Source organism: Grammomys surdaster, unplaced genomic scaffold, assembly GCF_004785775.1.
Source record: "Grammomys surdaster isolate TR1022 unplaced genomic scaffold, NIH_TR_1.0 126133, whole genome shotgun sequence".
Taxonomy (NCBI): Eukaryota; Metazoa; Chordata; class Mammalia; order Rodentia; family Muridae; genus Grammomys; species Grammomys surdaster.
The window spans coordinates 3,129,918-3,145,124 of record NW_021620941.1 but is presented as its reverse complement, the minus strand read 5'-3'; the positions used below and the strand labels follow the sequence as shown (position 1 = coordinate 3,145,124).

Sequence of the window (15,207 nt, the reverse complement as noted above, 5' to 3'; positions counted from 1 at the left end):
CCCCCCTGGGGTGGGGGTAAATCTCTGGGGAAAAGGATTTGAGGGGGGAATTTATTTTTATTTTATGTGTACACTTAACACTTTTTGCCTGTTTGTGTGTCTGTGCACCATGTACATACAGGGGCCCTCAGAATCTAAAAGAGATCACTGGATTCTGATGAGACCTGAGTCACGGGTGGCTGTGAGCCATCAGATGGGTGCTGGCAATCTGGAAGCCAGGTCCTCTGGCTAACTAGCCAGTGGTCTTAACCTCTGAGGCATTTCCACAGCCCTTGGAAGACTATTTAACAAACACGTGTCATGCCCTAGGTTCAACCCTGAGTAAGAAAAACCAAATAGGTTTCAGGGACCCAAGCCTAAGTCACTGACAAGAGAAACAGAAGCGGGTGCTGGGGAAAGAGAAGGAGTGGGAGTAACACAGTTGCAAGCTTTGAACTGTGACTGGCTGACTTGGCCACCAGAAAGAGAAACTTTCATTTACACGCGAGCAGCTCTCCTGGGTGAGGGAGGGAGTGGTTCCACCTGCCTGAGACTCAGCTACAAACTGGAACTAACTGGCTGTTAGGTTCTGGGAAGAAATGCTTAATATCCTCTCCCCACCTCTGAAGAGCTACTTATTGATTCTGGCTGTCCGATTTTAAGCCATGGGGAGAATGCAGGGTCTGGGCTTGGCTCTCCAGAAAGCCAGGGAGCAAGAAAGCACCGTGATGTTTGGAAGAGAACCCTACAAGAATACACCAGGTACCAAATGGCCCAGGATGGCAGAGCCCTGCCATTCCTGAGCCTGGATGATGGTTAGTATGTATGGCAGTGGTGATGTGGGCTTGGGATATTATTTTCTCTACTTTATGTTTATTTGAAATTTTCTATATTAAATTGCTCAAACAAAGATGAGAGAGAGAGAGAGAGAGAGAGAGAGAGAGAGAGACAGAGACAGAGAGAGAGAGAGAGAGAGAGCGAACAAAGTAAACTGCTGAAACAATAAACTTAGTTGTTTTGTTTGCTTTGTAAGGTGGAATCTTGCTATGGAGCCCAGACTGACTCTGCAGAGATCCCCTTGTCTCACTCTCTAGAGTGTTGGGATTGCAACTGTGAGCCACTAGGCCTGGCTTACACATAATCTTGGGGGTTGGTGAAATGGCTTCATGGGTGAAGGTGCCTACTTCCAAGCTTGGTGACCGGAGTGTGATTCCAGGAACACGCTGACCTCAACTGCTTGTCCTCTGACCTCCTTCTTGCCATAGCGCATGTGCGCCCCTTATGTACGCATACAAAATTAATAGAAATGTTATTATCATTATTATTTTTTATTTTAAAGGGGAGAGCGCTAGGGTTGGTGCAGTAGAGAGCCTGCCTAGCATGTGAGAGGGCCTGGGTTTGTCCTCAGCACTAAATACATAAATTAAATCATGTCAGAGTGCCACAGACCTAGGATTCTGAGAACAAATCTCTACTCACTACTCTGTGATCTTGGGTCAGATGTTTCATCACCCTCTTGTCTGACCGTAGATCCTTACAATGTATGGTCTGTGCAAAGAGGTACCAAAGATGGACTCACTGCCAAGCTGCTTGGCCTGTGATAAGCAGCTTCCCTGGGTTTTGTCTCAATATCTAAGTCAAAGCCTTGATCACACACCATCATCCTAGGCAAGAAGCAATCAAGATAAAGGTCAAAGTCCTGTTCTTCTTGGGGACAGATGGTGATCATTTCTGCTCAATGTAAGCCTCGCTGAAATGGGTCATCTCTCCCTAAATCTCCCTGATGGCTTGTTAGAGGTCTGCATGGTGGTCTGCTGGTTTCCTGTCGCGGAGTGACACGCCCCAACCCCCACGTAGGACCTGCACACTTCCGAAAGCATCCCAGTATCTTCTTCCGAAAGCTGCCACAAGTGGAACTCGGCCCACCGTTGTTAGCAATCTGTTAAACTCCACCCCCACAGTCACCTGGCAACAGCCAGGTACGCTCCACCCCACAGTTACCTGGCAACAGGCAGGTAACCCTGCCCACTATAAAAGGGGCTGCTTGGCCCCTCCACTCTCTCTTGGCTTCTCAACCCTGAGCACCTGCAGGTTGTCCTCTCCCCTCCCCCCTTCTCTTCCCCCTCTCTCCACGTGGTCATGGCCGGCCTCTACTCCTCTCTACTTCTCTCTCTCTCTCCTCTTGCTCTCCCACTCTCTTAATAAACCTCCCCTCATGGAACCATCTTGGCCTGCTGTGATCTGTCCCAAGCTGCGCCGTGGAAATCCTTTCAACCGTGTCCTCATGGGGCAGAGCTAGGGTTCGGATGGGATGTTCCCACAGCTCCTGGGACTCGGAAGCCTTCAATAGATGGCAAGCAGGACTGAAACTCTTCAGCAGCGGTTAAAGTCACCGAGCAGTGAGTGGGGTGTTACAGGGCTGCACACCCGTTGAGGCAATTAGAAGCCAGTTTTAGAAAAGGAAGAAATGCTAAGGGAAGTAAGTGTACACGCAAGATTGCTGGGACTGGCCTAAGTGATTCTTGGCTGGGGATGTGGCTCAGTTGGTAGAGTGCTTCTAAGAATGCAGAACCTCAGGCTTCCAACCCCAGTGCTGCATACAGCCTTGCATGCTGGTGCATGCCTGTAATCTCAGCTCAGACTCAAGATCACCCTCAGTGATAAGTTCAGGTCAGCTTGAGTTACATGAGACCCTGTCTCAAAATAAATAAATAAATAAACATTAAACAGATGAAGGAAAAAGAAAAATGAAGCAGGAGGAAAGGAGGAAGAGGAGGAGGAGGAGAGGTGACCAAACAAGCAGGGCGGTGGTGGTGGCGCATGCCTTTAATCCCAGCACTTGGGAGGCAGAGGCAGGTGGATTTCTGAGTCCAAGGCCAGCCTGGTCTACAGAGTGAGTTCCAGGACAGCCAGGCCTACACAGAGAAACCCTGTCTCGAAAAGCCAAAAATAAAAATAAGCCAACAACAAAACAAGCCACAATTCCAATTATGGTCTGTGCTAACTGAAACCTCTCTCCCACTCCCCCAGCTTGTTTGATGTCACTGTTTCTTTTTCACTAACTGATCTGTGTGTCAGGGGCACCTGTGCTGTTACAGTGTGCATGTGGAAGTCAGAGGGCAACCTGCAACAGTCAGGTCTGTCCTCGACTTCATGGAACTCAGTTGAGCTTGGCAGCAAGTGCCCTCACTATCCCCGGTTACAGGGGTTTTTGTTGGTTTGTTTTAATTTTTTAACTTTGTGATACAGATAAAATTTTGGGCATTTTATTTTCATGCTTGGTGAGCACAGAGGTCACAAGAGGGCATTGAATCCCATAGGACTGAAGTTACAGACGAGTGTGAGCCACCACATATGCTGGGAATTGAACCCAGGTCCAAGGTTACAGGTGTTTTTTTGTTTGTTTATTTGTATTTTTTTTGTTTTGTTTTTGTTTTTTTGGTTTTTTTTTTGTTTGTTTGTTTTTCGAGACAGGATTTCTCTGTGTAGCCCTGGCTGTCCTGGAACTCACTCTGTAGACCAGGCTGGCCTCGAACTCAGAAATCCGCCTGACTCTGCCTCCCAAGTGCTGGGATTAAAGGCGTGTGCCACCACCACCCGGCTAAGGTTACAGTTTTAATGCAAAAGAAATCTTGCCCTTTGCAAGAAAACAAGGTGGATATTCTGCTGGTTGCTCACACCTGTAATCCCAGCACTTGAGAAGCTGAAGCAGGTTTTCTGAGAGGGAGAAAGTTCGGGCTGTATCATCAGTTCTAGACCAGTGTATGGTAGTGTGAGACTCTGCCTTTAGGATTTAAAGTGTTCTATTACACCAGGAGCCTAGCTCGTATGAATCCGGGGTACTAAAACAGGAAATAAATATTTCCACACAAATTCCTGATGACTTCACACCCACATTCTAAAGTCTAATTAGATTAATTCCCCAGGGCATCTGTGTATTCTTGGTAGTGTGCAATTTTTCAGTGTCAAAATAAAGCCTTATTCTTACGTGTGGGTGGGGCCGTGAGCTATGCTTGCAGGGAAACATGCATCAGGGCTGAGCTAGGAGTCGGGGATGGCGGACCGGAGCCTCAGTCCTTTCCGTAGGTCACCAAGGCCAGGTGTAAGCTCCAGAGAGCCCCACAGTCAGCATGGGCAGATGCAGAAGTCTCAGAGCATGCGCAGATGCAGAAGTCTCAGAGCATGCTTGAGATCATGTTCTCCCCAGTCCAATCACTGCGCATCCACGGTTTCAGAACTAATTCACAAACTGCAGGATGTGAGGTGACTGCATCGCCCCTGGTCTGCCTGGGTGCTGGCTTTGCTTCATTTCTGCTAGCCAGAAGGGCTGGGGGCAAAGCTTGTCTGGAGGAGGAAATAGAAGAGACTGAATTTGCGCCGGTGGCCTTCCTGTGCTCATCCCAAACAGAAACTTGTGATGGGTAAAGGCCAGGGCACTGAGGAAGGACTGAGAGAATGGCTGTTAATGTTCTATCTACTCCCATTTAGAAGTCAAGGCTAGCAGAGCTCACAACTCTCCCAAACCAGACACTGTTAATTCTCACTACTTCTGGTTGAAAAAGCATCAGTATTGGGTAGGTTAACACCTTAACACATTATAAAGTACCCTAATATAACTTGTATAGCTACCAGGTCCAAGGGCCAGGAACCACAGAAAAGACATTGCTTTTCAAAGGCAATTTTCACACTTGTGTATATGTACATATTTGTGTGTGTGTGTGTGTGTGTGTGTGTGTGTTAGGAGTGCCAAAAGCACGTGTATAGGGGATGAGTGTATAGGGGATGAAAGAGAAACATAGCCAGACTGTTCCTTTGGGGACAAAGAGCATAAGAGGAGGTGACAATCTCTCTATCACCTACTCACTTTTACTGGAAATCTCGAACTGTTCTAAAAAAGCCTATGCTTATGGTATCTAAGAATATATGTATACATATATAAACACAAAACACTTAATATTATATATAATACATGTACATGTTAATAATTATATATATAATATATACATTGCACACACACACCAATCTAGCTCAGAGTCTTACACACTCTAGACAAGTGTTGCACCAATGAGGTAGACCCCAACTGATGAATCTTTTGTAGAAACATAAATCTCCTTGAGATGTTGATGTCCCAGGCTAGCATGTGCTGTCAGGAAGGTAAGCTCCATCCTCCAGCCTGTGGGAGGGGCTAGAGCATTGAGGCTTGGGGCATCTGGGGCAGCAGTTGTTCAATGTTAAGGAGTTACAGAAATGATTTCTTATAACCCAATTACAGGAAGATTGCTGAAATGTGTAATGAACTGATATCCCCTTTTCTCTTTTTGCCCCACTGGAGATGAACTTAGGGCCTCCCACATGCTAGGCAAGCCACCTATCCTGGAGCTCAGGTTTCAGTTAAAAACCTAATCACCTTAAAAACTGCCGTTTAAGGAGGCAGAAGCAGAGACAGGAGGATCTCTGTGAGTTAGAGGCTAGCCTGTCTACATAGTGAGCTCCATGTCATCCAGGGCTACAGTTAGACTGTGTCTCAAATAAAACAAAAACAAACAAACAAACAAACACATATTTAAGCTTGCCATTTATACTTTGTCTTTCCCCCACCCCAGTACCAGGGGTAGAACCCAGGCTTCATGTGTGAAATGCAAGCTCTCTACTACTGAGCTAAGGCCCCACCCCTTTCTGTCTTCTAAATGTTTGACATAAACTCACTATAAATTGCTCAGGTGGACCTTGAACATTCAGTCCTTCTGTCTCGGCCTCCCACTAGCTGGGATTACAGACCTGAGCCAGCAGGCCTGGCTTTATTACACTCTTGATGTAAAAGTTTTTCTAACTTCCTGACATTTTACAGTTTTTCAAAGCTCACCTACACTGCAACTGCTTTCTGCCTTAAAGGGGTTTTTAGAAGAAAAGGGTGTCTGTCACTTCTTAACAAAGCAGGATGTGGCTTAGGAGTGGGCTTTTTTACCTAGAACAAGTGTTGGAAACCAGAAGGGTTTTTTTTTAGGGACTTGATGGACTTTCACTAAAGTCCCAAGACTGCATAAAATCTGTTAAGATGTGTTGTTGGTCATGAGCACTGCAGCCACCTGCTGCCAATCACTCCTGGCCACCCAAACTGTGCCATCGCATCTAGAAGTATTATTCTGCCAAGCGAGGCTTTAGTGACCCATCATTATCTCATTAGCACAGTGAGGTCCCAAAGCCACCATGTAAGGAAAACCCTCAATCAGAGCCTTGGCCTGGCCGCCAGGACACTACACATCTCCAAGCTTCTGACCACTAGACACAGACGGAGACAGCAGGCTTCGTCTGCTCTGCTTTCCTTCATTCCCCTAGGCTTGCTTTTGTTTCCTTCCTTCCTTCCTTCCTTCCTTCCTTCCTTCCTTTCTTCCTGGAAAACTGTTTTGTTTTTGTTTTTCGAGACAGGGTTTTTCTGTGTAGTCCTGGCTGTCTTGGAACTTACTCTGTAGGCGTGCGCCACCACTGCCTGGCTCTGGAAAACTGTTTTAAGATAGCTGATTATGAGCATTTTTGCCTTAAACCCCAAGTTTTGCACTAATTTTTCTCGACAGTGCTATAACATCCGTTCCCTCCATTAAACTGTAAGCTACCCAAAGGCAAAGGCCTGTACTCAGCAGGCCTTAAAAACGAAACAAAAAATAAAAATTAAGCCACTCTTTTTTTTTTTTCATTGCCATATACTTCCTAAACAATATGGTAGGCCAATTTGCTATTGGTCATAAGTAAGCACATATATTTATCAAGTAAACTAAATCCAAATACTTCCTATCTCTCACCATTTAAAATATTTCCCGATATTCTCTTCTTTCCACCTCTGGTGCTAAGTTCAATCCCCAGTGCCTCGTCCAGGTCCAGGCCAGACAAGTATTTTACCTGAGTCACATCCTCGGTAGCTTTCTGGTTTGCTTTTTCAGACAAGGTCTTGCCATGTAGCTCCTGCTGATCTGGGACTCGCTATGTATTCCAGGCTGGATGCAAACTCATAGCAATCTTCCTGCCTCAGCCTCTCCAGTGTTGGGGATTACAGGTGTTAGCCGCCAGGACTGGCTCTTGTGTTTGACTTCCTGTCTTCCACTCCCAAAAGATGCAGAAAGGACAGCCATGCTGTCAGTTCTTTCACCCAGCTACCTGCCCTCTTTTGGATCACCGGCTAGAACATTCATCAATATGGCTACAAAATATCCACCGCCCTAAGTCACTCAAAAACCAAGTATTTTCTACCATTCTGTCACTGACCTTGACTTCTGATGTGCCCCCACCCCAGGTGAGGAAAAAAAAATCAACTAACCAAACAATATACACCCCCAGAGCAGAAGGGAGATCAGAAAAGATAATAGCACTCCTAGTCGAACAGTTTTGCCTAATGTGGGTGTGTACAAGTTGTTTCAAACTATGTGTTACATTTATTTTCAAAATGCGCATTTGCACCAGTCACCTGACATTTTGACAGCCTTATGAATGGGAATCCCTCCGACAGAGGATGTTTATGAAATGAGTTATCTTGGGAGCCAGTGCTCCCAGGATTTTAGTATGGGCAGAAGCTGCTGTAGTCTAAGAAATGGTTATGTAAAAACAATCAAGGCAAAGAAAATAATTTGAGGAGGATGTACTGCATTTCTCTAATTGCCCTAACCTTATTGTGACATGACATTTCTTGGCCTCATCTTGGATGGCCAACACCACCCCACACTTTCCCCTCCACACCCTTCACAAATGGAATTCAGAAAGGTAGTCAGCGGGCACTTAGGAGTACATCACTGAGAAGGACGGTCTCGGGCATATTTCGGCGCAGTAAGCGCGGTTTCATCCCCACCTTCACCCAGGCCATTGCACCGCCAGCCTATACCCAGACTTTCCCCTGGTGCTCGAGTCCAGAGGAAGGCAGGGCAACAGGCCCTGCCCCTCGGCAACAGCCTCCCTTTTCCCGGAGATGCCCTGAGAGCTGCCCTGTCGTCCTCTGATCGTCCTCGATGGGACCGTTTCCAGACACAAGCTGCTCACTAACCCACCTGAACCCCCAAACGAAGGATCCCCCTTGAGGTCATTCCCTCTTGAAACCGTTTTGTTTCCTCTGGACAGCAGAACAGAATCAGGCCCCCGGCAACGGTCCCTTGATGGTATCCTATGATCTCCCCTACTGCCGTCCCTCTGCGGACCAAACACCGCAGCCCCCCCTCAAATTCAGAATCTGAGAGTCCCCAAGATTACAAGCGTGCCCCAACCGCTTCGGGGCTAAAGTCCTCACTTTCAGAGAGAAGATCTTACCCCCTCGCACTCGGCACCCCCAAACCCGAGACTCGAAACCCTGCGCCTGCCAGGCCGCCCCGCCCCCGGGAGTAGCGCGGGATCCGCCCGTACCTCCGAGCGTATAGATCGGCCCCACAGCCCCGACCAGGGGCGCGCGCAATTACGCAGCCCGGCACAGCGCGGGCCCCACGCCCCCGGGGAACGCCCGCGGCTTGCCGCTCCAGGAGCCGGGACCCAGCTCCGCGCCGCCTCGAGGCCGCCAGGGCCACCCGATCCGCGTTCCCTTTTTGCTGGGCAACGACGCATGCCGAGGCCACTCGTTTCGCCTCCCGCCCAGGCGGCCCGCGGCCCGGCCCCTCACTCACCCAGAGCTCAGTGCCCCAGCTCATGGTGCAGGGACCGGGAAAGGGGCCCCCGACCCTGTTCGCTGGCGATCGCTTCTGCCCTCCGGACTCTGCGAATGCGGAAAGCCCGCCGCTTCCTCCGGCCCGCGCCTCCTCTAGCCCCGGCTCGCCACCTCTCGTCGCTCCGCGCGGAGCAAAATGGCCCGAGGAAGCAGCAGCAGCAGCGACCGCCGCAGCGCGCCCGCCCCGCACCGGAGCCGAGGGGCGGGGCGGGGCGGGACGAGAGGCGGGATGGGGCGGGACCGGACTGACAGCTCGTGCATACTGTCCCGCCCCCAGGTTTCCTTTGGCGCCGTTGCCCCGGGGGTCTGGAAGGACACAAACCCCTGGGGATTTCTCCACGTCATTGGTCTTCGGCAGCCAGTGCGCCCAACTCTCTTGGGACCTGCGCTCTGTCTTCAGACTGGGCTGCTGGTGATCACGTCGCTCCATCGCCTCCTGCCTTCTACCCACCGCGCCCAGCGCTGTTTTGCATTTCAGAACTTTCGCCTGGTGGCCACTGTCGCCCACCTTAGAGGCTCCTGGAGAGGCCAAGGAGCTCGACAGCGCGTAGGAGTGGGGCCTGGAACCGTGGCGTCGGTGCACAGTGTACACAGGACGTTGAGGAGAACAGCAATCCAGCAGATCCGGGAACTCAGGGAAGGAACTCGAGAATGTACGCCCAAAGAATTATAATCTGTCCCTTTTCCTACCTGTTAGCCGAGAATCTCTGCAGTGAAGTTCTGTTACCCCACTGAAGGACAGCAGAATTTTCGAAGGGCCCACAGAGACTTTGGAGGTTCAAATCCAGCCTCTGCACTCTTTGGCTGAGTGGTCTTGGACGGACTTCACCTCTATCCAGGAAGAGGGCCCCAGCTACCAAAAGGAGGCAGTGTCTAGCCGGCCTAGTGGTGTGAACAGAGGAGGTGAACTGGCCAGTGAGTGGTTGATGCAGAATTGTAACCATCTCAGAATCCCTCAGGTCCTATTTCCACAACCTTTCTTTCTCTGAATACTGAGACCTCTCCTCTTCTAAACGATTCCCCACTCCCTGCTCTCCCGAACCTGTTCATCTGTTTCTTCCTGGGAGTTAATTGTCCTTAAAGGGTGAATCTCAGCCCAGTGTGTGAGGACCCATACTTGGAGTCTCAGCACTCCTGAGGCAGAGGTAGGAAAACTGCTGCAAGTTCAAAACCAACCTGAGCCTCATAGTAAGTACCAACCAGGATGACCTGGACCTCAAAGGGAAACCTTGACTAAAACAAAATAACAGCAGTAATAAACAATAAACAATAACGGTGTGGTGTAGGGGCAGAAGCAGGTGGATCTCTGTGAGCCAAAGGCCTGAGTCACAGGTCACCAGCTACATAGTGAGACCCTGCCTCAAAAACCAAAACTAAGCACAAAATTCTAGATGTGTTTTAAAAGGAAAAGAAAAGAAAGAGAAAGGAAGGAGGGGTGGAGCTGAGAACCTTGCCTTAAACCTCAGGACCTCCTACTTCCTTTGGTGAGTAGTTCCATTACAACTATCAAAACTATTTTGGTCTGTCTTTTGTGAGTGCCAAGCCACGGCCCCCATCCTTTGTGTCTGTTTTAAATATTTTGCTCCCACATTTACCAGGTCTGAGTGTTCTCTACTCCCGAGTCTGCTGGGTATGTAAGAGTCAGGATGGTCAGCCACCTCCCTGACAAGGCAGACATGGCTAGGATGAGTTGGAAGGCTTGGAAATGTAAGAATGGTAACAATGCCACAGGGTTGTTTTGTGTTCTGTATGCATGTGTATCAGTGCACCACATTCATGTCTGGTGCCGTAGGAGGCCAGAGAGTGTGTCAGAGCCCCTGGAACTGAACTGCAGATGGTAGTGAGCCACCCACGGGTGTGGAGAGTCAAACCCAGGAGCAGCAGGCAATACTCTTAGCCACACAGAGCCATCTCTCCAGCCCCCACAATGCCACTGGGTTTTATTTGCTCCAAGCTGGAAATAGCCACACTAGAGAGACCCTGCCTGCTGGCATTCTCGTCGCTGTGTCTCTGTCTCTGCTTGTTTGTTTTTTCCTTTTCTGTCCACAAAATGATCTAATCTTGACTTTGGAAAACTAGAATGACCACTTGCAAAAAATAGGCTCGCCAGGAGGTAAAGCAACCTGTGCCCTAAAGAGAAAAGCGGAAGGAACTGAGGAGAGAAAGATGCCTCAAGACGAAACATTTTATGCAAGTAAGCAGAATGTTTATGCAAGTTGCGGAACCTCTGGAAGCCACAGTGGACTGCAGGAGCCGAGCTAACTGAGCACACTTAACATGTCTTTCACTTGGGTAAGTCTGGAAGGCAACTGGAAGACGCTTGAGTCAAAAGCTTCAGAAATGCAGTGTTGATTCTTTAGCTAGGTTGTTCTCACCCTAGGAAATGCTGGCCTCAGGACAGCTGCATACCTGCTCTACCTTGAGTCACAAAGTTGTGGTCTTTGCCTTTGAATGATTTGATGGCATGGAATGGGTTAATTCTAAAAGAAGGCATCTAGACAAACAGCACAGACATTCCTACATAGGCTTCTGGCTGTTTGGTTTTCTCTTTTCCTTCCTTCCTTCCTCCTTCCTTCCTTCCTTCCTCCCTTCCTTCTCCCTCCCTCTCTCCCTCCCTCCCTCCCTCCCCCCCCCTCCAAAACAGGGTTTCACTGTGTAACACCCTTGGCTGTTCTGGAACCCTTTTTGTAGACCAGATTGGTCTGGAACTCACAGAGATCCACTTGCCTGTGCCTCCCAAGTGATGATAGGATTAAAGTCTCATGCCACCACCTTGTAAATCTTAGTATATTTATATATTTTAGTTGTGTGTATCTGAGTGTGTATTGGCATGCACATACAGCACATTTGTAGAGGCCAGAGGACAACTTGTGGGATTCAGTTTTCTCTTTCCACAGCACTAGTTCCAGGGATTGAATTTAGGTCATGAGGCTTGATGGCAAATGTCTTCACTGGCTGAGCCATCTTCTGAGCCCTTATTTTCTGAGACAAGCTCTTACTGTGTACCCCAGGGCCCAGAACTTTAGTGGGTGGTCGTCCTGCATCAGTCAGCATTTCTGAGTAGTTAGAGACAAATCTACCAGGGATTTGATCTGTTCTAAACCTGATCAGGATTGATGAACATTTGACTTGGGATTTATAGGTACCTGTTCAGTGGCAGATGGATGGGGTTTCTGAAGCAGATTGGGTTTTATGATTGTTGGGGATCCCAGTGTTCAGTCCTTGCTAAATATGTGGCTTCTGGTAACTTACACCATCTGTACTTTAGATATACAGAGTTCAGTGCAGGCAGCTACAGAGCCTCCCTTCTCCAGACCTCAGTTTCCTCTCTTACAACAGTGACCTCATAGCTTCTTCAGATGTAGAAGAAAACTTCTGCAAAGCACTTAGCAAAGAGGGCCCAGATACAGGTTTCCTTTCTTCTGTGTGCCACAGCAAGGAAGCAATGTCTTCCAAACTGCTATTACAGCTAGACTCCCAGGCCGGAACAACAAGACAGATAGTGGTTTTCTATCACTGAAGTTTCTCAATGGCATTTTTTTTGTTTGTTTTGTTCAATAGTTTCTATCCTATTTTAGCTTTAAAATTTAAAGTTTGTATTTAAACTTACAATGGAGTTAAGTCTCAGTTACTCCCACCCCCCCCTTTTTTATTCTGTGCATTCATGGCTAGGCTGGAAATCTCTATATAGACTAGGCTGGTCTTGAACTCACCAAGATCTGCCTCTGCCTCTTGAGTGTTGGGATTAAAAGGGCATCCTATCAACCTTGGCTTACTGTTTGATTTTTTTTTTTTTTTTGGTTTTTTGAGACAGGGTTTCTCTGTGTAGTCCTGGTTGTCCTGGAACTCTCTCTGTAGACCAGGCTGGCCTCGAACTCAGAGATCCACCTGCCTCTGCCTCCCAAGTGCTGGAATTAAAGGCATGTGCCACCACTGACAGACTTTGTTTGTTTTTTAAAGATTTATTTATTTTATCATACAAGTACACTGTTGCTAAAAGGACATTGGATCTCATTACAGATGGTTGTGAGCCACCATGTAGTTGCTGGACTCGGGAACTCTGGAAGAGCAGTCAGTGCTCTTAACCGCTAAGCCATCACTCCAGCCCTATTTGTCTTTTTTAAGACAGGGTCTTATGTAGTCTAGGCTGACCTCAAACTTACTATGTAGCCAAGGCTGGTCTTGAAGTGACCTGAGTCCAAAAAATGCATTTAGTATTCCTGTAATCCCACAACTGTTGATGAAATTATGGTAAACTGAAAACTAGCTGTACATTCTCAGGAGCCCAGTATGCAGCCAAGCAGAAGCAGGAACAGGATAAATCTAGAACTTTCTAGTGAGTGCAATCTTACAACTGTAACTTTTTAGTATCTGATTGCTGAGTTCTCTAAAGGACTGTAAAGACTCCATAAATCATGAAACACAGTTTGTCCTGAGCTGAGCAGGTTGTATATAGTGTCCCCAGGTTGAAAAGTGAGTCTCAGGTCCACCTCCAGCCCACTGAAGGAGTCCTGTGGCCACTGGACTGACATCTTCCCAGTTGCCAAAAATACACTTTCAAGGGTTTTTTTTTCCCCCTCTGCCCCAAAAGATGCCTGAGATTCTCCACTGCAATCTGGAAGACATTGTCAGTAGATGTTACCAGGCCCTGAAAAGCCTGGGTTCCTTCCACTGTGTTAGCTTTGGGCTCTGAAAGAACTCTTCTGAAAAGACAGACAGACAGACAGAGAGACAGACAGACAGACAGACCTGTGGGGCAGTTCAGCAAGTAAAGGAGCTGCAGCCAAACTTGACCACTTGAGTTCTATCCCTGTGGTTCACATGGTGGAAAGAGAGAACAGATTTTGAATATTATCCACCTCCCTGCCCCACCCCCCACCTCCACCTCTGGTGGCATGTGTCCCTTCCCACATACATACATACATACATACATACATGTAATAAAAACTTTGGTAAAAGGAAAAACAGATGGCAACTATATCTTATTTCCTCCAACTGTCCAAGCCCAGGCTAAATATTATCAACAGGACTCCACCCAAACTACACGTCTGAATTCAAACACTAGTTCCCCACCAGTGGCAACTTTCAACTGATCCTGCAAACTGCAAAGGCTCTTGATCAAGAGAGCAAGGCTCAAAGCCAGGACTTAGGAGCTCTGTCCTTCCTGACCTCCAGGCTTTTCCAGTCAGCCCCAGGTTTAACGCCCCTTGAAAGCACTGACAGGGAGAAGCAGGCATAACTCGTTTTATTACTCAACAAGATGTGCGGTTGCAGCATCCTGGTTTCGCAAATGACCTTTTCTGGAAACTCAGAAGTCACATGTTACACCTTGCAGGGACCCAGTGTTTGAAGAACATTCCACACTGACTTCTTGTAACACGTTTTCAAACACTTTGTAAGGGGTCTTCCATGTTCCTTCCTCTGGATTGCAAAATAACCATCTCCATGGGGCTCCCATACACAGGAACATAGACACTCTGACAAACTGCTGAGCAGATCTGACTGCTGTGGCCTTAGAGAGGCTCTGTCATAATTCCCAAGGTTAAAAATGAGGGAATCCTAGATATTTAATTTTAAGGTCTGGTAAAACTTTTAGTGCAATGACACTAAAATATTCTTCTTTGGAATAATATTTTGCCACTAATAAAAGGAACCAAGAATACATGAACATTCTGTTGTTTTAGTATTAGTCAAATTTAAAGACAGACCTTCTAAAAAGTGGCATTTAACTTTATTATTTATTGGTCTTTATTATTCTTTTTTTTTTTTTTTTTTTTTTTTTTTTTGGTTTTTCGAGACAGGGTTTCTCTCTGTAGTCCTGGCTGTCCTGGAACTCACTCTGTAGACCAGGCTGGCCTTGAACTCAGAAATCCACCTGCCTCTGCCTCCCAAGTGCTGGGATTAAAGGCGTGTGCCACCACCGCCCAGCGGTCTTTATTATACTTATTTGCGTGCGTGCGTGCGTGCGAGATGCCTGTGGAGGCCAGAGAAAGATATTGGGTCTCCTGGAACTGGAGTGACAGGTAGTTGAGTTTCCTGATGTGGGTGCTGGGAACTGGCCTTGTGTCCTCTGGAAGAGTAGCAAGTGCCCTTAACCACTGAGTCATTGCTGTTGTTGTCTTTGTCATTGTCATCAAGATGGGGTCTCACTATGTAGCTCTGGCTGTCCTGGAACTCACTATGTTGACCAGGCTGATTTCTAACCTATAAAAATCCACCTGCCTCTGCCTTCTGAGTGCTGAGATTAAAGACATGTGTTAGCATGTCTGGGTTTTATTATTATTATATTTATGTGTATGTTTGCCTGCATGTATGTATGTATGTGTACCAGGTGCCTGTAGAGGCCTGAAGAGGCCACCGGATCCATTGGAACTGTTGTTACAGGTAGTTATTAGTCACCACATGGGTTCTAGAAACAAACCCGTCCTCTGCAAGATCAGTAAGTGCCCTTAAGTGCTGCGCTCTCTCTAGAGCCCCGATTATCATCAGTTACAGACTGGACTTTAAGAAGTGAGAACAGTGTGGCAGTATAGCACAATGGCTTGTCCAACATG

The 15,207-nt window shown here is 47.6% G+C and overlaps 2 protein-coding genes across 8 annotated transcripts in view; one reads left to right on the top strand and one right to left on the bottom strand.

The window, feature by feature from the left end:
* The window catches only part of Fnbp1 (formin binding protein 1), a 116,484-nt gene extending 107,644 nt beyond the window's left edge, over positions 1–8,840 (bottom strand). For all 7 annotated transcript variants that reach the window (XM_028757093.1, XM_028757096.1, XM_028757097.1 and 4 more), the window contains exon 1: positions 8,613–8,840. In XM_028757093.1, the coding sequence (XP_028612926.1) occupies positions 8,613–8,636 (24 nt within the window). In that variant the 5' untranslated portion in view covers positions 8,637–8,840. The remainder of the gene's footprint in view (positions 1–8,612) is intronic.
* Positions 8,841–8,957: 117 nt separating this feature from the next.
* Positions 8,958–15,207, top strand: part of Gpr107 (G protein-coupled receptor 107) — a 72,829-nt gene continuing 66,579 nt past the window's right edge. The window contains exon 1 of the mRNA XM_028756927.1: positions 8,958–10,945. Within this exon, the coding sequence (XP_028612760.1) occupies positions 10,931–10,945 (15 nt within the window). The 5' untranslated portion in view covers positions 8,958–10,930. The remainder of the gene's footprint in view (positions 10,946–15,207) is intronic.